Source organism: Salmo trutta, chromosome 13 (genome assembly GCF_901001165.1).
Source record: "Salmo trutta chromosome 13, fSalTru1.1, whole genome shotgun sequence".
NCBI lineage: Eukaryota > Metazoa > Chordata > Actinopteri > Salmoniformes > Salmonidae > Salmo > Salmo trutta.
Window position 1 is genome coordinate 13,256,808 of NC_042969.1, and position 25,178 is coordinate 13,281,985.

At 43.6% G+C, this 25,178-nt stretch overlaps 1 protein-coding gene across 1 annotated transcript; it reads right to left on the reverse strand.

Moving 5' to 3' along the window:
* Positions 1-2,223: 2,223 nt before the first annotated feature.
* Positions 2,224-16,759, reverse strand: LOC115205215 (cystine/glutamate transporter-like). Its single transcript, XM_029770958.1, has 12 exons — positions 16,423-16,759; positions 15,643-15,769; positions 14,522-14,637; positions 14,212-14,337; positions 7,126-7,225; positions 6,911-6,955; positions 6,694-6,817; positions 6,194-6,297; positions 5,717-5,813; positions 5,287-5,436; positions 4,437-4,614; positions 2,224-3,361 (listed from the first exon to the last, which is right to left on the reverse strand). Exons 1-12 carry the CDS (start codon positions 16,703-16,705, stop codon positions 3,306-3,308), a joined length of 1,506 nt encoding a protein of 501 aa, XP_029626818.1. The 5' UTR covers positions 16,706-16,759; the 3' UTR covers positions 2,224-3,305.
* Between the last annotated feature and the right edge of the window lie 8,419 nt (positions 16,760-25,178).

Genomic DNA, 25,178 nt, shown 5'->3' on the forward strand with positions numbered 1-25,178 from the left:
CACTGTGGTCTCAGTGGTTCCTACAGTATGTGTGGCCTGTTGTCCACACTATGGTTTGGTTCATACATATCAGTTTATATCATCCACTTAAAGGGATAGTTTGCCCAAATTTCTAAATGACATATTGGTGTCCTGTTAGCAGTCTACTATGGACAAGTTATGACAGCAATCCATGCTTTGGTTTTGTTTACCTTATTTACTGTTTCAAATACAAACTTTTTGGCATTTATTTATTATTATTATTATTTATTTATTTATTTATGGGCACAAATCCAATGCAAGTCAATGGTTCGGTTGGTTCACCTTATGTCCAAATCCTCTATAAGTAACTTAATGGAGTTACACAATCATTTGTTTTTAGATACTTCAGGAGTCCATAGACCGCTTACAGGGTAAGGAAACCAAAATGTAATTTTGTCATTTGGGCAAACTAGCCCTTTAATGAAAAAGGAGAGAGGAATCCATTTTGTTTGCATAGAGAAACCTACAATTGTAGTTCTTGCATAGTAACATCAACATTCCAAAGAAGTAGGTAATCCAATAGGACAGGGTCTTGGTTTCAACCCAGAAGGAACAATGTTTACATTCCTTATTCCTCCCTGCAACAGAGAGAAGTGGAGATCGGCTGTATGGATAGAGTGACTCAGATTTGAAGGTTTAGTCCCTCATATTACTAACTCCCGCTCAGTCTGAGGACAAGACTGTTGCATTGCACTATATCACCCCCTTGTGCCATTTTAGTAAACTGCAGAGGAAGAGGTGCGAGGCAGGCAGTAGACGATGAAAAAGAAAGAGAGAGAGTGTGCGTGCGTGCGTGCGTGTGTGTGCGTGCGCGCATGTGTGTATGCGTGTGTGTGTGTGTGTGTGCGTGTGCGTGTGTGTGTGTGCGTGTTTTGCTCAGCAGAAGGAAAGGTCAGACAGACTCAGAGACCGTGCTGAGCAGCATACAGAAAAGAGGAAGAGGAGAAGGAGGAAGAAGAACCATACAGCTGGAAACTCAGGCAAGAATCCTAAAGTAGAAGATGGGGGGGTGGAGAGGAAGAATAGGAGACACAGACTAGCCAATGGGAGGGAGATTCACCCAATAGATATGAGAGTATATCACAATTGGGTTTGTTTTCAAATGATTTGTGGGTCTGTCTAATCTGAGGGAAAAATGTGTCTCTAATATGGTTGTACATTTGGCAGGAGGTTAGGAAGTAAGTGCAGCTCAGTTTCCACCTCATTTTGTGGGCAGTGTGCACATAGCCTGTCTTCTCTTGAGAGCCAGGTCTGCCTACAGTGGCTTTTATCAATAGCAAGGCTATGCTCACTGAGTCTGTTTCGAGTACTGTGCACTCTCTGTTTAGGGCCAAATAGCATTCTAGTTTGCTCTGTTTTTTGTTAATTCTTTCCAATGTGTCAAGCAATTATCTTTTTGTTTTCTCATGATTTGGTTGGGTCTAATTGTGCTGCTGTCCTAGGGCTCTGTGGGGTCTGTTCGTGTTTGTGAACAGAGCCCCAGGACCAGCTTGCTTAGGAGACTCTTCTCCAGGTTAATCTCTATGTAGGTGATGCCTTTGTTCCCTTTTAAGTGGTTGTAGAATTTGGATTTTGATCATTAGCGGGTAATGGCCTAATTTCTCTCTCTCTCTCTCCTTCTCTCTCTCTCTGTTAGGCAGTGTTCCTGGTCGTGTGCAGTAGTGTTGGGATGCTCTCTTCCTGTCTATACTCTAGGCTGCTAGCCAGGACTCTGGCAGTGCTCACTCACATGTATGTGTGAGAACATTAGCCTCTGGTACACAGCCAATATCCTGGCAACAGTGGGTGTGGGTTTGTCTCAAAGCTGCTTCACAGCTTGAGTAACCCTGGTGTAACCCTGGTGTGAATCATCTGTGGTAATAGAGCTATTCTGCCCAGCGTATTTGGGCTTAAATTATGCCAGTTCACATGCACAGACAGACAGACAGACAGACAGACAGACAGACAGACAGACAGACAGACAGACAGACAGACAGACAGACAGACAGACAGACAGACAGACAGACAGACAGACAGACAGACAGACAGACAGACAGACAGACAGACAGACAGACAGACAGACAGACAGACAGACAGACAGACAGAGATTCTGCACATGGGGAGGAAACAGTTTTAGAAAACAACCAATGCCTCTTAAGGTTGCCATCTTCACTAAGTGAAAATAAGATGCTGTATCCCTTGTATTGTACAAATAGTGGTATATATGATACAAAAGTGTTTTTATTGTTCTATGAAATCGGATATCAGGTTCTCCAGGGCATAATTTCAATGTCCTGAACATACATGTTTCAAAAAAGATAAAACATTATCACATTAACGTTGGTTGTCATGTGTTTAAGGACATCATGTTTCACAGGCATCTGTAGATTGAGTATGAGTTTACTGTTCTGATAGTGCAAAGGGAGTGCTTGTCTTACTCAGACTATACAACACACATCAATTAACACTCACTGATCTGTCTTCATTTCCTAAAATATAGAAATAACTATAGGTAGCCTTAGGCTTAATGTATGTGTGTTGTATAGTCTGATCCTGAATGATCTGGAGAAAACTGAGTATCCAGTGTTGTCTGAGGTGTAGCAGTCAGTGACTATGGCTAATGCTAGAGGTGATAATGGTTAAGGCAAGCAAAGACTTTGACCTAATGCTAGCTGTGATTTTGGCTAATGCTAGCTGTAAAAATGACTAATGCTAGCTGTGATTGTGGCTAAATCTAGCTGTGATTGTGGCTAACGCTAGCTGCGATTGTGGCTAACGCTAGCTGCGATTGTGGCTAACGCTAGCTGTGATTGTGGCTAACGCTAGCTGTGATTGTGGCTAATGCTAGCTGTAACAATGACTAAAGCTAGCTGTGATTGCTGCCAAAGATAGTTATACTCCAAGCTTACAGGGATTCCCTGGCTCTGCCGCATCTCATCAACAATAAAAGCTGTTGCATTTCTAAGAGGCTGGGCTCCCACTGCAGACTGGAGCCAGAGGGTAGGGGTTACAGAGATGGATTACCTGCAAATCTCACACAGGGAGACACACACACACACACACACACACTGTCACACACAGCCACAGCCTCACCTCCTTGCCTGCCTGGCCATTCCATTTCAAATGCTTGAGTGAGGAGAGAGGAGCAAGTATTCAGGCGGTTTGAATTGGTAATGTGAAATGTGAGAGCAGAGCAGGGCTAAGCCTGCCTAGATAAGGACCGCAGGATGGGAGAGTCATAATAATTTATTCTATGAAACGGTGCAATAGAGGCCATCGGTGTGGGGATATGGTGTGAAGGAGTGTCAGTGTTCCGCTGGGATCACCTCCAGGATGATCTGGACAGATCTGTTGAAGGAATCTGGAGACAGAATAAAACACATAGAAAAACTATTATGATACCATTTTACAGTACCCTCCATAATTATTGGGACAGTGAAGCATTCTTTCTTCTTTTGGCTCTATAGTTCAAAACGTTGGATTTGAAATCAAACAATGACTACGAGGTTAAAGGGCAGACTGTCAGCTTTAATTTGAAGTTTTTTTCATCCACATTGAGTGAACCGTTTAGAAAGTAAAGCACTTTTTGTAAATTATCCACCCCCCATTTTAGGGGAGCAACAATATTGGGACAAATTATCTTATATGTGTATTAAAGTAGGAAAACGTTATATTTGGTCCCATATTCATAGCACACAATGACTACATCAAGCGTGTGACTCTACAAATTTGCTGGATGCATTTGCTGTTTGTTTTGGATGTGTTCAGATTTGTGCCCAATAGAAGAAAAACAAGAATAATGTATTGTCACTTTTATTGTAAATATGAGTAGAATATGTTTCGAAACACTTCTACATGTTACCATGATTACGTATAATCCTGAATGAATCGTGAATAATTATGAGTGAGATGCACAAATATAGATGCACAAATATCAAGTGAATCTGTCCCCTTTACTTTGGCTCCCCTAAAATGGGGGACTATATACAAAAAGTACTGTACTTTCTTAACAGTTCACCCGATATGAATGAAAATACCCTCAAATTAAAGCTGACAGTCTGCACTTTAACTTAATTGTTACTGTTTGATTTCAAAACCAAACTTTTGGAGTTTGGACCCCAAATAAACAAAATGCTTCACTGTCCCAATAATTATGGAGCGTTAGGACAATATTATTTCCAAAGTGTCAACATGGACACATTGTTGGGATTCATGCTTCAATTTCGATAGGATGCCATGCTGAAAATTGATTGGAAATTGATTATGTGTGGTAAACTATGAGCGGATAGTTTAATGGTCCACTGACGCACCGATTAATCCCTTGAGTTGAACAACTGCTTTATAAAGATTAATCAATCCTGTCCATATGCCAGTAGTATGTGTGATTTTCACAGTGATGTCTAGTAAATGCCTTCTAAATGTAGGTAGCGTGTTACCTAAACCGTCCTGTAGCCACTTGGGTCTGCGGTCAAACACAATGAAAACATAGTAGGCTGGGATTCCTGTCAGGGAGATGGCGAATCCTATCCCTGTGTTGACGGGGTCGGAGTAGAGAGAGAGGAACACCATGAAGAAACAGGTGAATGAGAAAATGGCTGGAATGAAAAGAGGAACCTGGAGAGACAGACAAAGAAGTGCAAAGGAGTCAAGGGTGTAAACAGTAAAGTGTTCAGTAGTTGTTTTGAACAAGACAGCCATTAGACAGACTCATACTCTGTCCATGTGATTGTCTGCACATCGATCACTCCAGGGTTTAATTGCTAAATTGCAATTATTTCGCCACTATTGGCCTCTTCATTGCCTTACCTCCCTAATCTTACTACATTTGCACACACTGTACATAGACTTCTCTATCGTGTTATTGACTGCACGTTTGTTTATCCCATGTGTAACTCTGTGTTGTTTGTGTCGCACTGCTTTGCTCTATCTCGGCCAGGTTGCAGTTGTAAATGGAGAACTTGTTCTCAACCAGCCTACCTGGTTAAATAAAGGTGAAATAAATCAAATAAAATAAAAAATGTGTGCAAGATGCTTGCATATCGGCGGCTCGTGCATCGGCCTCCACGGCCACATGCAGTGGCACAGAAGGAGCGATGTCCGAATCGCCCTTTGATGTGTTTATGTCTACGTGCATCTGCGAGTGTGTGTGTGTGTGTGTGTGTGTGTGTGTGTGTGTGTGTGTGTGTGTGTGTGCATAAGCACTTTGTGACAACTGCTGATGTAAAAAGGGCTTTATAGATGCATTTGATGATTTGATGGTTGATGATTCACGTGTGTTCGACTGACCTTGAAAGGGCGTGGCATGTCAGGGCGTGTGTATCTCATGTAGATGAGGCCCAGCACAGCCACGCCAATGAAGAGCCAGCGGAGGAAGCTCATGAAGTTCAACAGACTGTAGATATCTCCCACAAACAGCTGGAACACCGTCATAGGGTACTGTAAACACACACATAGAAAGAATGGACAGTCCGACACACAAACACACACATACACACACAGAGAGAGAGAGAGAGGGAGAGAGAGAAACAAACAAACAAACATACGGATCCAATGAGGAAGTGGCAGAGATGCTGACATGTACCCAAAAAGCATGTTAACAGTTAAAGCATAAATACAGGAATGCAAAGTTTTAATTGTGGACCCTGTAGAGCAGGTCCTCATAAAGACAGTAAAGAGCGATATGTGTGTATGAAAAAAACTAAAACATTTATCTGACCAGAACGAGGACGGCTGCCAAAGGAGTGTGTCTGCGGACGTGGATCATGGACAGAACCTCAGGGAGATGGCCCTCGCGTGATGCCACAAAGAACATTCTAGAATGACCAACACAATCACACAATCTTCAGGATGAAATGAGAAATACCTTCAACAACAACACTTCATCATCGTCTTTGTAAGCTGTGTCTAAAAAAATCCAATATATGAAAACTACACATGAAAGTCAACTACTGACAGTCATAACTGACCTTCACACAGAAATGCAATGTCAGTTATTGTGTTTTCACTATACCACTATACCACACATCTAAACTTCTGCTTAACAGGGTTTGGCAGTTGAAAAAAAAAGATAAGATTAGATTCCTCTGACACAGTCCTCAAACATTGTGTTGGGAAGGGAAGGCAATTTTTCATTCTCCTTGGCAGGAGAAGCTAGCGAAGGCTGCGGTTTGACACCTGAGTTGACGCAGCCCACCTTGAGAAAGCGAACAAGCAGCCATTCATCGAACCAAAGCACGACAAGGCTACAAATACAGGCACCGCCACCGAAAAGTTCCCCATCATCTTCCCTGCAAACGTCTGCAGGAAAAACAGATGAGAGAGAGCGAGAGAGAGAGAGAGAGAGAGAGAGAGAGCGAGAGAGAGAGAGAGAGAGAGAGAAAGAGAGAGAGAGAGAGAAAGAGAGATAGTATGAACCAAACAGAGACAAAGAGATGCAGAAAAAGATCCTCAATTCAATTATTATCTAATTAACGAACATATGCGTAGCTCCAACACCACAGACACCATCAGGGCCTGATGAAGCGCTGATGAACAAGGTGTGTGACTGCAGTCAATGCGCCTCAAGTGTATCAATACATCACACACAGAAATACATAGGACTCTTATGTTAACGCCAGCCAATAGCAGTGGGTTGTTGTAGGATCAGTGTCGATCAAATCGGCCAATAGGCAGTGAGCTTGTTGGATGCCTTACCACGGCGACGGCTTGAGATGCCAACAGCTCCTCTGCTGACATCACAGTGTAGTACGCCACGTTAGTCAACACGTAGCAGAAAGTCACTATCGCCATAGAGATACAGATGGCCAATGGGACAGTCCTGAGGATACGTAAACATTTGAGACCAACGATATTATGATCAGGAAAACCTACTGTACGTGAACGAGATATGGAATGAGGAGGATGAACTCACTTTTCTGGATTCTCTACTTCCTCAGTCACGAAGTTCAGATAAAACCTGCCGGCAGAAAGTTGGAGCTTTACAATAATATTACATTTGGCAATACTGTACCTTACAAGAGCTCATACATGCGCATTACAAGTAATAATGCATTACACTAGTTGGCTTCATGAAAAGGGTAGAATTAGATATTACAGCTAGTTACGTTATAAGAAGTCCATACCTACCATCCAGCATAGGCGTACATCCCAGAGTAAAAGGCCAGAGGAAGGCCTGTGAGCTTGATATTACTGACCTCAAAGGCATTCTCAAAGTTCTTAGTCTCCCCTGCACATAAACACAAAGAAGGAATTACACGTTCACCAAAGAATATCAAAACTTGTTGAGTGTTTGACAAGGTATATACATCTTTCTCGGTAGTTGCAGCCGTAGGAACATTCCAGTACAACACACACATACTGTATGTAGTGTATTCCTCTTTAATGGAACACACTTGCAAAGAGGCAAATAATAACCCTCTTAAAGCTTAAATGACTGATGTTCTATGAAGATTGGTATGGCAGAACACCAATCTACAGACACTTTGTAGCTATTACAGTGAGGGAAAAAGGATTTGATCCCCTGCTGATTTTGTACGTTTGCCCACTGACAAAGAAATTATCAGTCTATAATTTCAATGGTAGGTTTATTTGAACAGTGAGAGACAGAATAACAACAACAAAAAATCCAAGAAAAACACATGTCAAAAATGTTATAAATTGATTTGCATTTTAATGAGGGAAATAAGTATTTGACCCCTCTGCAAAACATGACTTAGTACTTGGTGGCAAAACCCTTGTTGCAAATCACAGAGGTCAGACGTTTCTTGTAGTTGGCCACCAGGTTTGCACACATCTCAGGAGGGATTTTGTCCCACTCCTCTTTGCAGATCTTCTCCAAGTCGTTAAGGTTTCGAGGCTGACGTTTGGAAACTCGAATCTTCAGCTCCCTCCACAGATTTTCTATGGGATTAAGGTCTGGAGACTGGCTAGGCCACTCCAGGACCTTAATGTGCTTCTTCTTGAGCCACACCTTTGTTGCCTTGGCCGTGTGTTTTGGGTCATTGTCATGCTGGAATACCCATCCACGACCCATTTTCAATGCCCTGGCTAAGGGAAGGAGGTTCTCACCCAAGATTTGACGGTACATGGCCCCGTCCATCGTCCCTTTGATGCTGTGAAGTTGTCCTGTCCCCTTAGCAGAAAAACACCCCCAAAGCATAATGTTTCCACCTCCATGTTTGACGGTGGGGATGGTGTTCTTGGGGTCATAGGCAGCAAACACCTCCAAACACGGCGAGTTGAGTTGATGCCAAAGAGCTCCATTTTGGTCTCATCTGACCACAACACTTTCACCCAGTTGTCCTCTGAATCATTCAGGTGTTCATTGGCAAACTTCAGACGGGCATGTATTTGTGCTTTCTTGAGCAAGGGGACCTTGCGGGCGCTGCAGGATTTCAGTCCTTCACGGCGTAGTGTGTTACCAATTGTTTTCTTGGTGACTATGGTCCCCAGTGCCTTGAGATCATTGACAAGATCCTCCCGTGTAGTTCTGGTGTCACGCCCTGACCTGAGAGAGACGTTTTATTTCTCTATTTTATAGGGTGTGGGGTGGGCATTCTATGTGTTGTATTTCTTTGTTTTGGCTGAGTATGGTTTCCAATCAGAGGCAGATGTCTCTCGTTGTCTCTGAATCGGAATCATACTTAGGCAGCCCTTTTTCCCTCCTTCAGTGTGGGATCTTGTTTTTGTACAGCTCAGATAGCCTGCAGAACGTGACGTTCGTTTTCCGTTGTTTATTGTTTTGTTTTAGTGTTCTGAGTTAAATAAAGAAATATCATGAGCACTTACCATGCTGCGCTTTGGTCTACTCCTTTTGACGACAATCATCACATCAGGGCTGATTCCTCACTGGTCTCATGATCATTGCAACTCCACGAGGTGAGATCTTGCATGGAGCCCCAGGCCGAGGGAGACTGACAGTTCTTTTGTGTTTCTTCCATTTGCGAAAAATCGCACCAACTGTTGTCACCTTCTCACCAAGCTGCTTGGCGATGGTCTTCCAGCCCATTCCAGCCTTGTGTAGGTCTACAATCTTGTCCCTGACATCCTTGGAGAGCTCTTTGGTCTTGGCCATGGTGGAGAGTTTGGAATCTGATTGATTGATTGCTTCTGTGGACAGGTGTCTTTTATGCAGGTAACAAACTGAGATTAGGAGCACTCCCTTTGCATCTAGACGTTCCGCTAGCGGAACGCCTCGCCAAATATCCAATGGAAGAACGTGGCGCGAAATACAAATACCTCAAAAATGCAATAATTAAAATTTTTCAACCATACAACTATTTTACACCATTTGAAAGATACGACTCTCGTTAATCCAACCACATTGTCTGATTTCAAAAAGGCTTTACAGCGAAAGCAAAACATTTGATTATGTTAGGAGAGTACACAGCCAAAAATAATCACACAGCCATTTTCAAAGCAAGCGTATATGTCTCAAAAACCCAAAACACAGCTAAATGCAGCACTAACCTTTGATGATCTTCATCAGATGACACTCCTAGGACATTATGTTATACAATACATGCATGTTTTGTTCAATCATGTTCATATTTATATCAAAAAACTGCTTTTTACATTAGCATGTGATGTTCAGAACTAGCATTCCCACCCAAAACTTCTGGTGAATTTACTAAATTACTCATCATAAACGTTGACAGAAAACATAACAATTATTTTAAGAATTATAGATCCAGAACTCCTTTATGCAATCGCTATGTCAGATTTTAAAATAGCTTTTCTGCAAAAGCACATTTTGCAATATTCTGAGTACATAGCTCAGCCATCACAGGCTAGCTATTCAGACACCCGCCAACTTCGAGGCTCACTAAACTCAGAATTACTATTAGAAAAATTGTATTACCTTTGCTGTTCTTCGTCAGAATGCACTCCCAGGACTGCTACTTCCACAACAAATGGTGTTTTTGTTCCAAATCATCCATAGTTATGTCCAAATACCCCCGTTTTCTTCGTGCGTTCAGGTCACTATCCAAAGGGTAATGCGCGAGCACATTTCCAGACAAAGAAATTCTAAATGTTCCATTACCGTACTTCGAAGCATGCCAAACGCTGTTTAAAATACATTTGTATGGTATTTTTCTGGTAAAATAGCGATAATATTCCAACCGGACAATGCTGTGTTCATTCAAAAAGGAAGAGAAAAATGGCGAGGTCTCGTGAACACACATCTCCAATCTCTCTGTCACCAGGCAGTCCACTGACAAACTGAGCTGCTATTATCTGCCCAGAGACAGGAGACGCCTCAATCCGGTTTCTGAAGGCTTTAGAGAGCCAATGGAAGCCTTAGAAAGTGTCACGTAACAGCTCAGATACTGTAGTTTCGATAGAGAAGCAACAGAAGGACTACAAATTTGCAGACAGGCCACTTCCTGCTTGGAATCTTCTCAGGTTTTTGCCTGCCATATGAATTCTGTTATACTCACAGACACCATTCAAACAGTTTTAGAAACTTTAGAGTGTTTTCTATCGAAATCTACTAATAATATGCATATTCTCGTTTCTGGGCAAGAGTAGTAAACAGTTTAAATCGGGTACGTTTTTTATCCGGCCGTGAAAATACTGCCACCTATCCCAGACAGGTTTTAAGAGTGTGCTCCTAATCTCAGCTCGTTACCTGTATAAAAGACACCTGGGTGCCAGAAATATTTCTGATTGAGAGGGGGTCAAATACTTGTTTCCCTCATTAAAATGCAAATCTATTTATAACATTTTTGACATGCGTTTTTCTGGATTTTTTTGTTGTTATTCTGTCTCTCACTGTTCAAATAAACCTACCATTAAAATTATAGACTGATCATTTCTTTGTCAGTGGGCAAATGTACAAAATCAGCAGGGGATCAAATATTTTTTTCCCTCACTGTATGTACCAAGCCTGTAATATGTCATGTTGATAATATAGCTACTCTGTAGCCAATAAACACCAAGCATGTGAAAACTTTTTAGGGATAGGGGGCAGTATTCAGAAGTTTGGATGACTGAGGTGCCCAAAGTAAACTGCCTGTTACTCAGGCCCAGAAGCTAGGATATGCATATGCATGGTAGTATTGGATAGAAAACACTCAAAGGTTTCTAAATCTGTTAAAATAATGTCTGTGAGTATAACAGAACTGATTTCGCAGGTGAAACCCCAAGGACAATCCATCCAGGAAAAAAGTTTTGGAGGTCATTGTACTTTCCAATGCTTTTCTATTGGAAAGCCTAATTATTAGGACCCAGATTGCAGTTCCTATGGCTTCCACTAGATGTCAACAGTCTTTAGAAATCGTTCTATGTTTTTTTTTTTTTTTTAAGATTTATTCGTATTCTTTCTAAGTGTCACTCAGGTGGATTCTAGTCTTTTGGTGCGCGTGAATGAGAGCGCGCTTCTCATTGTTTTTCTCCGGTTGTCACGTCCTGACCATAGAAAGCTTTTATTTTCTATGGTAGAGTAGGTCAGGGCGTGACAGGGGGTTTGTCTAGTTTGTATTTTCTATGTTGTGTGGTTCTACTTTCTGTTTTTCTATCTTGTTTTTGGGGATGATATCCAATTAGAGGCAGCTGGTCATCATTGTCTGTAATTGGGGATCATCTTTAAGTGGTTGTTTTTCCTACCTGGGTTTGTGGGAGATTATTTTGAGTTAGTGTATGTCGCACCTCTTCGTCACGGTTTATTCTGTCTTAAATTTTATCGATTATTTACATAGGGTACCTGAAGTTGGATTAGAAATGTTGTTTGAAATGCTTGGACCAAGTTTACAGGTTACTTTTTACATTCCTTTGTAGGCATGTTGGGCGAGTTGGAACAGGTATATTTCTGAATCAAACGCGCCAAATAAACTGACATTTTGGGGATATAAAGAAGGACTTTATCGAACAAAACGACCATTCATTGTGTAACTGGGAACTTTGGGGTTGCAAAAAGGTTATTTAGGTTGTTTATTTATCTCTGGTATTGAATATACTATTTTCCGTCTTAAATTTTATCGTTTATTTACATATTAGGGTACCTGAGGATTGATTAGGAACGTTGTTTGACATGTTTGGACCAAGTTTATTGGTAATGTTTGGGATTAATTTTGTATGCATTTTGAACGAGGGGAAGCAGGTGGATAATTGAATGAAGCGCACCAAATAAACATACTTTTTTGGAATATAAAGAAGGACTTTATCGAACAAAAGGACCATTTGTTATGTAACAGGGAACCTTGTGATTGCAACCAGATGAAGACCTTCAAAGGTAAGGGATTTATTTTATCGCTATTTCTGACTTTCGCAATGCATCTGCTTGGCTGGAAAATGTTTTTAATGCTTTTGTATGCGGGGCGCTGTCCTCAGATAATCACATGGTATGCTTTTGCCATTTAGCCTTTTTGAAATCTGACAAAGTGGCTGGATTAACAAGAAGTTACCTTTTTAAATGATGTAAGACACTTGTATCTTCATGAATGATTAATATTACGAATTTAGTATTTTTGAATTTCGCGCTCTGCAATTTCACCGGATGTTGTCGTGGTGGGTCGCCAGAGGCACGTCTATCCCTAAAAAGTTTTAAAGTATAGCTATTTTGGTTAAGTGGTGGGGATCTGTGGAATGTCCCAAACATAACGCTATGGACCACAAAGATTTTCAAGCTTTCAGGGATTTCAATGTTTTTGAGGAGTCATGAAAGAGTGTGGAATTCAATGTGATGTAAGTATTAACATGCTATTTCTGTGGTTTTAATCCAGTGTAACATATGTGACTCGTTTCACGATACTTGGCGTATGTCGCACGTCACTACTTCACAGGAGAGGCATTTTAAAGTAAACTTATTTTTTATTGAAAAATGCGTATTGGGACAGAAATGCCTTCTGGAACATGTGAACGTTCATGTGCTTTAATAACAAACTTGGATTCCATCTGTAAATACCGAATACAATTGTTAAATTACGAGCCCAGTTGGTTTAGCCACGGAAAAAGGCAGGAACCTTCCCGTCAGCCATTATTGGCTGAGATAACGGATAGGCTGGACATGCCGGGAGATGAGTTTGGATTGGTCTGCCTTGTAGCATGCTCATTATTTGTTGATAGTCCTTTCTATCTTGCCATTTTTAAAGATATACATAAAAAGTTGTGCTACTTTTCTCAACAACATTAATGCCCTGAATTTAGCAGGCACTATCAACAGATCAGTTGGAAACAAGTGAATGGCTACTTTCTCCACACACCACGATCAGTGTGAACTGGAGTGACTTGACACAACGCTGGCCAAACAAGGTGTAGTTACAAACAAAACAGAGTTAAATGCCTGTGATATGTGGTTGTCCCACCTAGCTATCTTAAGATGAATGCACTAACCGTAGGTCACTCTTGATAAGAGCGTCTGCTAAATGACCAAAATGTAAAAATGACAATGTTTGCATTGGTAGTAGTATGGGTTGGGATTATGCCGGTTCATTGTTTAGCTAGCTAGCTAGAGGATTACATGACCCATCAAGTTAGCCAGGTGTGTCTCAGGGTGATTACGGCCATCTGTTGTATTTCATGAACATGTGTTCATGTCTAGACAATAGTTTAAACAAGTATATAATTATAAAATATTTATAAAATATTTGTATCTGTTTTTGATATTGCTACGATTCAAGTAACCTTTTCACTGTACCGTTTACACCTTCTGTTTCCTTGCTATAGTGTTTACCAGAAGCGGTAATGTGAAGGATAACATGACCTGCACCAAAGTCAGTTTAAGATATAAGCCAAGGACTACAGTACATAAAGTGTATTTTTACCTAGAGTTTTTCCTTATTGTAGGCTACTACTTGTACAACTTTTAGTCTTGAAATCTTTGGTTGTTTACTAAATTACTCACTCTGTTTAGCACAGGGCATCACATGTGAATCTTTAAAGTGATGGATGGGGCTAAGGCTTAAACGGGTGTGAGTGATGCTGAATGGGTGTAGACAAAGAAGAGCTCTCCAGTAGTTGTACCAAAACAGTCAAGGTCCATTTTCTCAAAAGTGGGGTTACAAGTTGACTTTCAAAACAGAATTACATTGATCCTCAACTGCAGTGTATGATATATCATTTTCAAGCTCTGAGTCTCTACTCGTATCAAATGTAAAACACCATTTCAAACTTTGCTACATAAGATAGAATTGAGGCTGTCGGTCACATATGACGATGGTGTTGATTGTAATGATCATGGTGATGATGATGACGATGATGACGAAGGCTTACCTTTGAAGAGCATATAGAGGCCAGGTACGATGATGATGGCGATGGCCAGCAGCTTGCTAAATGTGAGGAAGATCTGAATCCTGTTTGTCCAGCTCGTACTCATACTGTTGAGATACATCACTGATGCTGTGGAGCAGGAATACACATGAACACGCACACACACACACACTTTGTGAGACTGACTGGTACCTTAAATTCACTTGAACCATCTCACTGATAAGCACAAAAATCCCATAGTCCAAAGTTTGTTCAATTCAATATATTATTATATACATATATAATAATGCTGTAGCATCAATCTCAGACATACTTATTCCTATAGACGTGGCCAGTTTGATAGCGATCTCGGGCACTCCACACGGCATGAATATGGGTTCCAGGATATATTGTCCGAAGGCCAGGGATATCACTGCTAACCCTGCAGGTCTAGGACAGACAACACTGTCACACACAGACCCCAAAACACTGACCCAAACATACACGTCTACCAAACAAACACAGTGACCGGAAACGCTAACCCACAAAGATGTGAGATCTGGGGCATCACTCACTGTTCAGAGTGTTGGGGAGCGTGTGACCTTCTACTGACACGAACCTGTCTTACCCAACCTCACAACTGTTTATTAGCTTCCCCTGACACTAACAGTCTATAACAGTCAAATAACTATAGTTACTGATATTCAGTGGTTACTGACTCAAATATGTTTGCTAGGTTCAGTTGAGGCAATTACAGTAAAATATCCAGGCAATACTTAAGAAACAAGCCAGAAGGGGTGTGGTATAGTTCACCTTTATTTAACTAGGCAAGTCAGTTAAGACCAAATTCTTATTTTCAATGACAGCCTAGGAACAGTGGGTTAACTGCCTTGTTCAGGAGCAGAACAACAGATTTGTACCTTGGCAGCTCAGGGATTTGATCTTGCAACCTTTCGGTTACTAGTCCAACGCTCTAACCACTAGGCTACGCTGCTGCTGCCGCCCACATACCACGGCTAAGCGCTGTTATTAGGCACGACGCAACGTGAAATGCCTTGATACAGCCCTTAGCCGTGGTATATTGGCCATATACCACCAACCTGGTATATGGCCAAGAATCTAATAACTGTTGCACAGTCTGTGGGCTCATCCCCAGATCGCTGTTCATTTTCCATAGACTCAAAACCATACATCCCCCCTGGCCTGGGTTAACCTGCAGTACAGTATAGTATAGTATAGCAGGTTTGTTTACATTGATACCACAGGTATCAACGGACCAGGATGGGATCCAAAAGGCTTTGCTATCTTTACAATGCTGAGATATATACACTAGGCCCATCGCCTTCTCTCTCACACACAGACAATATAGAGTGATAAACACCCACCTTGTTGCAAGTATCTATCCCCCCTTCCTGCTGCTGTCTCTGTCTCACACACACACACACACACACCTACCTGATGGCGATGAGGTCAGCCCAGAGGCGTATGAAGGCCATCTGTGGTCCAAAGGCCTCCAGGATATAAGTATAATGTCCTCCGGACTTCTGGATGCTGGTTCCCAGCTCTGCATAGGACAGGGCCCCTGGGAAAGGAAAAAGGGAAAGGTTTAGTATGGGGGAGTGGCTGGCCAGCTATAAAACATTGGCAGCATCAGCAACAGCAGATAACTGGCTATAAGCGGAAAATGTGATTCATTGTATTCATAATTGTGTGTGTGTGTGTGTGTGTGTGTGTGTGTGTGTGTGTGTGTGTGTGTGTGTGTGTGTGTGTGTGTGTGTGTGTGTGTGTGTGTGTGTGTGTGTGAGAGAGAGAGAGAGAGGTTAACGTAAAGGGTAATTGCTGTTTCAGCAGTTAGATGGTTAGTTAGAAGGCAGTAGCTACCGTAAGGCTTCTGTAATAACAGTAATATAATGAAATAATACAAGAGTATAAGCGGAAGCTTTTCCATAGCAGCAGACAGTTAGCAAAGTTCATCCACCCCCTGAAGCTTTCATTCACACTCATCATCTCAAGAAAAGCTGTTTTACAAGTTTAGCATTTTGATTTGGGATGCTTCAACTCTAGTGTCTTCAGGGAAGGGGAAGCAGGGGTGTTGTAACCCAATGGGCTGAACAGCAATAAAAACACAACATCTCCATCCTCCATAGCTTCAGTTCGCACGCATCATAAAACCACTCAGCACACTTTTACTCAGGTATGTCTCCTCCCTCCTGGCAACAACTACGCGTGACTCACCGAACAGGGATAGCACTCCGCAGGCAATCCACACCACCAGAGACATCCCAACACTCCCAGAGTTCTTCAGGATTCCCTTGGGCGAGATGAAGATTCCCGCTCCGATGATGGTCCCGATGATGATGGAGATTCCCCGAAGCAGGGTCACCTTCTTCCTCAACTCTACCTTTCCGTTGGGAGCATCAGGCTCCACTTTTGGGGCAGGGGTGTCCCCCGGGTGTCCCCCATTTTGGGTGGTGTTGTTCACCCCAGTCCCCTCACCATTGACTGACCTCCTGGTCATCCTTGTACTCTCTCTCTCTCTCTCTCTCTCTCTCTCTCTCTCTCTCTCTCTCTCTCTCTCTCTCTCTCTCACACACACACACACACACACACACACACACACACACAAACACACACTCTCTCCAACACCCAATGTGTCACACACACCCCTCACCTTTCTGGCACTATGGGTCCCAAAACAACCTTAAGGTTTTTTCCGTTCGTCTGCGGTGACCTGCTGTTGAGAATACATAAGAGTAGGTTAGTCAGACAAAGCAGTCTGTTACTGGTCCTGCTGTGCAAAGAACTTCTACCACTGGGAATTAGACCAAACCTCTTGGGAATGGCCTCTCCCACTCTCTCCCTCTCTCTCTTAGACACACAGACACACTCACACGCACAGACACACACACTCTAATCTCGCTCTAAAGCCCCACTCATTCAGTCGCTCTCTCTCTCTCTCTCTCTTTTACTCTCCCACTTAATGCCTCTAAAACTTTTTTCTCCCTGGCCCTCTTTTGTCTATCTCTCTCCAGCGTTCCTACTCTCCCAAACCTCTTACTATCTGGCTTGTCACTGTGCCTCACTGCAGAACCCGTCTGGTAGTGTTGTCTGGTAGTGTTGTCTGGTAGTGTTGTCTGGTAGTGTTGTCTGGTAGTGTTGTCTGGTAGTGTTGTCTGGTAGTGTTGCAGAGGTGTCTGCGTTGGGCACCCTTTACCTCAGGATGTCAATGATGTATCGGGATAATCACCTGAGAGTTCACAACACAGTTATCCCAAAACAAAAGGGGGACCAGAAACTAGTGGAACTGATGCAACCGATGCCAAAGCGCTCTGATGTCACACGTCACATGACACGCGGTCATCGTCAACGCCTGCGGTCTGGACTTGTCATTGACCACAAGCTACCACAACTAGCCTTGTGAATACACACAAGGCTTCCAGTAAGATCAACCTCCTTACCACACTCAGCAATCGCTACCAACCAAACAATGGAAAGCAAACAACTTTTTTCCCCCAATCTTTATTCAAGCATTGTTTAAAAGTTGTGAGGGAGTGTCATTCTTTTTCAAACAACTTCCTTTGAAAAGTAGGTCAATAAAAATACATAAAGAGAGTTGCATACTCTATACAAGGTCCCAGTAATTTATTGGGTAAACCACCAATGTTTCGGCATCACTGTGCCTTCTTCAAGGTGAAAAGTTGAGCCTACCATTCATACCAGTACAGCAACTGTATCTCTTCCTGATAAGCTGCCAGACAAACTGGGTCAGAAGCCTTGGTTTGAGATAAAGACCTTGGAATTCTAGGTCAAGGTGCCATATTGGCTCTGAAAAGGCTGGTGGTTCCAGTCGCCTTCCAGTGAGTCAACCAAGAACACCTGGAGATGGGTTTTCTTGGTTTACAGCTGCCTGCCACAGGTGATACAAGGTTAAAAAACCTCTCTACACTACTCAGTTGCAGTGGCACTATTTACATTTCAGTGTTACTTTAGTCCCGGTGTACTACTTGTACTCAAATCAAAACAACAGTCAGTGATTTGTTTCCTCTTTTGTCCAAAATAACTTTCCCTTATCTACAAGTTGCAGCTTTTTTGGAATGAATAGACATTCAAAGAACTAAAAGATTCTCATAAAATCAAATGCTATGAAAAGCATTTCATCATAATCCAATTGTTTAACACTCCAACGGTGCCCAACGGTTCCAAGATCCTGTAACCATAGTGTTGTCACGGTGACCATTTTTTGGAGAATTCTCAGGAGTTTGATGTTGCCTAGTCACCGACTCAGTCACCATGACGATGACACAATTTCAGTCTCACGTTTGAAACAGCCTCTCTAAACTGCCATCACACAAAAACACCCTTACACTCGTTGGTGACAAACAACAGACGGACAGAAACGACAGAGGGGTTTTTTTTCTGTTCCCTCTGTGTGGGGAGAAAATCTCTTTGCAGATTTGATACGCTCCCCCTCAGGCAAGCTATCCTTGCCAGGGCAACTGTTTGAGGGGAACTGAAGAAAGAGAGCCAGAGGGAGAGAAAGGGAGAAAGAGTGTATCTTTCTAACGTCTTAAAATATTCCATTCCCCTCGCTCGCTCAATGACGTACACACATATAAGCAGCGTACTGGTCCCATAAAAAGACTATCCTTCAAACTACTCAACTTCAATTCTGAAATAAAAATGGTTTTGTAACGAGGCCAGTTGACTCTGAGGCCTTCTGCCTGTATCTGGCCCACAATATTGATTACAGTCTCTGTGGTCTCCCAGCTTGACTGTTGGTCAATATCCACCATGAATCCAGTGATGATGATGAATATGATACACCACAGCATGCTGTCAGTGACCTGAATCAGAGCTGGGTTATGGATTCTGACACTAGAGACAAGGGCGACTGTGCGTGTTAGTGAAGGGGGACAGGACAGAGCATGGCCCCATGGTAAGCGGAGGGTCCTCACTCTCTCTATTGGATCAAACACTATGAGAAGAAAGAGAAACCGGACAAAACCTCTCTGCTTTTCCCGTGCACTCTCCTCTGTGTGTGTGTGTGTGTGTGTGTGTGTGTGTGTGTGTGTGTGTGTGTGTGTGTGTGTGTGTGTGTGTGTGTGTGTGTGTGTGTGTGTGTGTGTGTGTGTGTGTGTGTGTGTGTGTGTGTGTGCTCAACGCTGGTTATTAAAACAGAAGCTCAGACAGTTTGTTTAGCAGAGCTGCAGCAGCAATAATAATGTCAGCACTGGTTAACCTGGGCCATAACACACACAGTGTTGATTCAGGAGTTAAATTAACACTGTAAGAGTTAAATAAATAAAGTCAGTGGTGTAAAGGAACCCCACTGTTGGTCTTAATAACCACAGTTGAGTGTGAGAGTGTGCTTTTGTCAGAGTAAACCATTCCCATCAACACCACAGCCATCATTTTCATGTATATTGATTGATTAGGTTGTCTCCTTTATCAATGTTCCTAAACTTGACAGCCACTGTGAATGCAGGTTGTCGGTGAATACAAATTCCATCTGTTGGATATCCTAACTATGGCTGGATTCTAATAGGAATTACACTGTGCAGCATAATTTGACTTGCAGACCTGTAACACAACTCAGGAAAACAGGAGACAAAGGGCTGTGAGACAGAGGTTTAATCGTAGACACATGAAATGTGGGATGTATACAGAGGGTGCAGGGTAACCGAAGACGAACAGCAGAGGAGCTAAGGATTTTAGAGATGGGGAAAGGGCCGATGAATCGGGGGGAGAGTTTACGGGCCCGGGTTAGATTCATGTGGTCTCCAGCAGCTGACTGGGCGTTCTCGAACCTCAAACATTGATTCACTACAGCCCCCATCTTAATCCATCCGGACTCGTCCAGTCAGTTTGTGGTGGAGGTCAACACCTCAGACGTCGGAGGGGGGGGGCTGTCCTGTCCCAGTGTTCTGCCCAGAACCCCTGCGCTTTTCTCTCCCATCATCTTACCCCTGCTGAGAGGAACTATGATGTGGTAAATCGAGAACTCCTCGCCATCAAGATGGCATTGGAGGAGTGGAGGCACTGGTTGGAGGGGGCGGAACACCCATTCTTAGTGTGAACTGACCATAACAACCTGCAATATCTCCGCACCGCCAAGCCCCTCAACTCTAGGCAGGCTCGTTGGGCCCTGTTATTCACCCGTTTCAATTTCACTCTATCCTACCGCCCGGAGTCCAAGAACGTGAAGCCTGAAACACTCTGACTTTTGTATAGCCCAGCTGCTACTCCATCTGACCCGAGACCGTCCTCCTTACCTGTCTAGCGGCTGCACTCATCTGGGGTATAGAGAGCCTGGTCCGTAAGGCGCAGCTTACCGGATGTTTTTCCCGAACACTGCCGTTCCCCGGTCCTGGAATGGGCACGTTCCTCAAGTTACTGACCTGCCATCCAGGCTCCCGTCGGACCCTGGCTTTCAACCGACGATGCTTTTGGTGGCCTTCCATGGTTCCTGATGTCTCCGCATTCCCTTATTCTAACGGCCAGTCGGAGCGAGCCAATCAGGACCTGGAGACAGCTCTGTGTTGCCTCGTGTCCGCTAACCCCACCACCTGGAGCCAGCAACTCATGTGGGTGAAATACACCCGTAACACCCTTCCCTGCTGGGTCACTGGTCTCTCAGCCTTTGAGTGTTCCTTAGGATATCAGCCCCCGCTCTTCCCTGAGCAAGAAGAAGAAGTCAGCATACCCTCTGCCCAGATGTTAGTCCGCCGCTATGGCCGTAAATGGAAGAGAGCCCGGGCCGCTCTTCTGAAGACCACATCCCGGTATCGGCGACAGGAGGTTCGCCACCGGACCCCTGCTCCCCCCCTATTGGCTCGGGCCGGGGCCGGGGGTATGGCTTTCCACTCGGGACCTGCCCCTTCAGGTGGAGTCCCGTAAACTATCCGGAGACATTCTAGCCCTTCCCAGTAGCTTGAGCTCTGGAAGAGGCGAGTTGACCGCCCTTGGTGATTCCCATGGGAACTTGGGTGACATCGGATTCTCTTGGTAAGGTGGGCATCGGGAACTTCCGGGATTCCTCTGAGACAAGGTGGGAGCAGTGGACGAGCGAGCGTGACAGGGAACAGACCTCTTCTTCCCATAGCCGCCCATCGATCCGTAAGGTCAAGGCTATGAGAGAGTCGAGGTCCATGGGAAGCTCCCGGGCTGCGAGCTCGTCTTTAACCTCCAACGATAATCCATGAAGGAACATGTCAAAAAGAGATTCCGGGTTCCAGGCACCCTCAGTGGCCAGACTACTGGAGATTTGACGCACTACGGGAGTTTTGATGCAGTTGGAGTAGCTTCCGAGCAGCCTCTCTCCTGGACAATGGAGAATCAAACACCTTCCTAACCTCCACCATGAACTCCTCCAGACTGAGGCAAATGTTGGATTTTTGCTCCCACACCACTGTCGCCCAAGCAAGAGCCCTCCCTGACTTCAGGGTCATAAGATACGCTATCTTTGAGCAATCCAAGGGAAACGAACAGGGCTGCAGCTCGAAGATGAGGGAGCACTGGGAGAGAAACGCTCGGCAGGTTCCTGGATCTCCAGAGTAGCGCTCCGGAGGAGGTAAGCAGCATTCTCAGGAAGCCGGGATAGGCTGGAAAGAAGTGCTGCTGGTAGCGGGATTACTGAGAGTCTGGGGGGTTACCATAGAGGCTTGCTGCCTAGTAAAATATCTGGGGAATTGCTCCGGCAATGCATTGAAAGTGCAGTCGTGGTGTTCTGCCAAGTTGTGGAGTCCTTCCATAAGGTTTTGAAGTAACTCCTCGCATCTTCCAATGGTGGCTCCTTGGGAGGAGACAGCGTTGCGGAGCTGGTCCGAGTCTGCTGGTCAGTCAGGGCCAGTTCGTACTAACACAACTCAGGATATGACCCAGATGCAGACACAGGAGACGGAAGGTTTAATACACAGAGTAGTTTATTAAACCACAGGGCAGATTGAGGTTCGTAACAAGGTCAGAGTCAGATAGGTACAGGACGGCAGGCAGGCTCGGGGTTAGGGCAGGCAGAATGGTATGGCAGGCGGGCTCAGGGTCAGGGCAAGCAGAACTGGTCGGAACCGGGAGGACTAGAAAACAGGGACTAGAGAACACAGGAGTATGGAAAACAAGGCTTGATGAGACAAGACAAACTGGCAACGGACAAATAGACAAACAGAAAACGCAGGTATAAATACACAGGGGATAATGGGGGGAGATGGGAGATGCCTGGTGGGGGGTGGAGACAAGCACAAAGACAGGTGAAACAGATTAGGGTGTGACAACCTGATGTCACTTGTAAGCCAGGAGTTTCAGGCCACTGTGTTAGGGTAAAACTAGGCCTTCAAAGTATGGCCATATTATATATGTTTAAGCTAATCTCTATATGTGTCTGTGAATGTCTATATAAACTGTTTATACACTGAGTAGACAAAACATTAGGAACACCTGCTCTTTCCATGACATTAACTGACCTGGTGAATCGAGGTGAAAGCTATGATCTCTTATTGGTGTCACTTGGTAAATCCACTTAAATCAGTTTAGATGAAGGAGAGGAGACAGGTTAAATAAGTATTTTTAAGCCTTGAGACAATTGAGACATGAATTGTGCCATTCAGAGTGCATTTGAACGGGGTATGGTAGCTTTGAGTGTGTCAAGAACTGCAATGCTGCTGGGGTTTTCACGCTCAACAGTTTCCCGTGTGTATCAAGAATAGGCCAACACCCAAAGGACATCCAGACAACTTGGCACAACTGTGGGAAGAATTGGAGTCAACATGGGCCAGCATCTCTGTGGGATGCTTCCGACACCTTGTATAGAGTCCATGCCCCAACAAATTGAGGCTGTTCTGAGTGCAAAAAGGTGTGCAACTTAAATTAGGAAGGTGTTCCTAAAGTTTTGTACACTCAGTGTATGTAATGTATTGTCATCATTTTTGTGATAATATTCGCCTAGGAGCTCACTTGATGAAGGCCACAGGACTGTATATGAACGGATTCAATAACCATGTTTCTGTCACTAAGAAATACAGTCATGGGTTGTACCTTTACATTTCACTCAAAATGGAAAGACACTGTGGCATATGCAAATTAGGCTTTACGCCATACAGTGTTAAAACAACACCAAAAATCGAGTTTCTGTAACACAACAGCTGTTAATTTACTAACACTGAGAAAGTGTAACAGCGTCAGCACTAAGCAAAGTATTAATTTGGGTTGCACATTTTGGGAAATATTCAGAGGTGGAGACTTTCCATGGGAATTAATGGGAATATATTGGAATTAACAGAAATATATGCAAATTAATATTAATACCATTTAAATGTAGATGTTTTTTTCATTGGATATATTTACCATATAATTTGGAGACAGAAACATAAACCTTTAACCCTATCATAAGTAGACATAATTGCAAATGATTAAATCCTTCCAATAGAAATTTAAAAAACGATTTAGTTACGAATTGAACTTTAATTAAATAAGTTGATTCTTCCCTTGGGATGATTTCACTGAACCAAAAAAGAAAGAGAATATTGAATGATCCCCAATGATCCATCACATCTCCCAAAAACGTTGTCAACATACATATGTAAAATGATAGTCTAGAAACTAAAGCTTTGGTTGTCTTCCTCTCAGGCCTTTCATGTCTTCACCCTGGAAGTCCTCAATGTCCACCTCTTGAACATCAGACTCTGAGGCCTCATCTTCACTGTCACTTTCCAACCTTATTGAGGATGGCTCGTTTGTCAGACTCAAAAAGCCTGAAATTTGCCTGGATGGCCACCAATTTTTCAACCCTTGTGTATTGGTCAACCTGTTGTGTGCTTTGGTGTGTGTGTTCCCAAACAAGGACCAGTTGAGCTCTGAGGCGGCTGATGTTGGTGAGATTTAGAGGATGATGGAGGCAACAGGGGAAAGAGCCTCAGATCCACAAACTCCCTTCCACCAGGTGGCTGATGAGATGTGTTGGCACGACTGCCATATTGCATCTCCATCCTAAAGCCCTTGCTTGGAAGTGTACTTCGCCAGACTGCCAAGAACCTTGCCCTCATCCAGCCCAAGGAGACGAGACACAATAGTGATGACACCATAGGCCTTGTTGATCTCTGCACCAGACATTATGCTCTTGCCAGCATACTTGGGGTCCAACATGTATGCTGCGGCATGTATGGGCTTCAGGCAGAAGTCTTCATGCTTTTTGACGTATTTCAAAACTGCAGTTTCCTGTGCTTGGAGCAACAGTGAAGTGGGCAGGGCAGTATGGATTTCTTCTCTTACATCTGAAAGCAGAGGCTGAACGTCAGACAGGATGGCATTGTCTCCCTAAATCTGTGCAATGGCTACTGCTATAGGTTTCAGTAGTTTCAGGCTGCTTTCCACTCTCTCCCAAAATACATCATCAAGGAGGATCCTCTTGATGGGGCTGTCCATATCGGCAGACTGTGATATGGCCATTTCTTGGAGAGACTCCTTCCCCTCCAGGAGACTGTCAAACATGATGACACCACCCCAATGGGTGTTGCTGGGCAGCTTCAATGTGGTGCTCTTATTCTTCTCACTTTGCTTGGTGAGGTAGATTGCTGCTATAACTTGATGAACCTTCACATACCTAACCATTTCCTTGGCTCTCTTGTAGAGTATATCCACTGTGTTCAGTGCCATGATGTCCTTGAAGAGCAGATTCAATGCATGAGCAGCACAGCCAATGGGTGTGATGTGAGGGTAGGACTACCATCTGTGGTCCAATGTCATTGATGACTGCCTTCAGATCATCTGCAATGTAGAGACCAGTGTGTCTGTTGTTCCTTGTGTCTGTGTTCTTGTAGAGTACTGGTTGAGGGGTGGAGATGATGTAGTTAATTATTCCTTGCCCACGAACATTCGACCACCCATCAGAGATGATTGCAATACAGTCTGCTTCTCTATGATTTGCTTGACCGTCACTTGAACTCTGTTGAACTCTGCATCCAGGAAATTAGTAGATAAAGCATGTCTGGTTGGAGGGGTGT

Coding starts and splice junctions, on each gene's coding strand:
- LOC115205215 (XM_029770958.1), bottom strand. CDS start 16,705: ATGACCAGGAGGTCAGTCAATGGTGAGGGGACTGGGGTGAACAACACC. Junction 14,338..14,521: donor GGCCACGTCTATAGGAATAA/GTATGTCTGAGA, acceptor CCTGCTCCACAG/CATCAGTGATGTATCTCAAC. Junction 5,814..6,193: donor TGCTTGTTCGCTTTCTCAAG/GTGGGCTGCGTC, acceptor TGGTCATTCTAG/AATGTTCTTTGTGGCATCAC.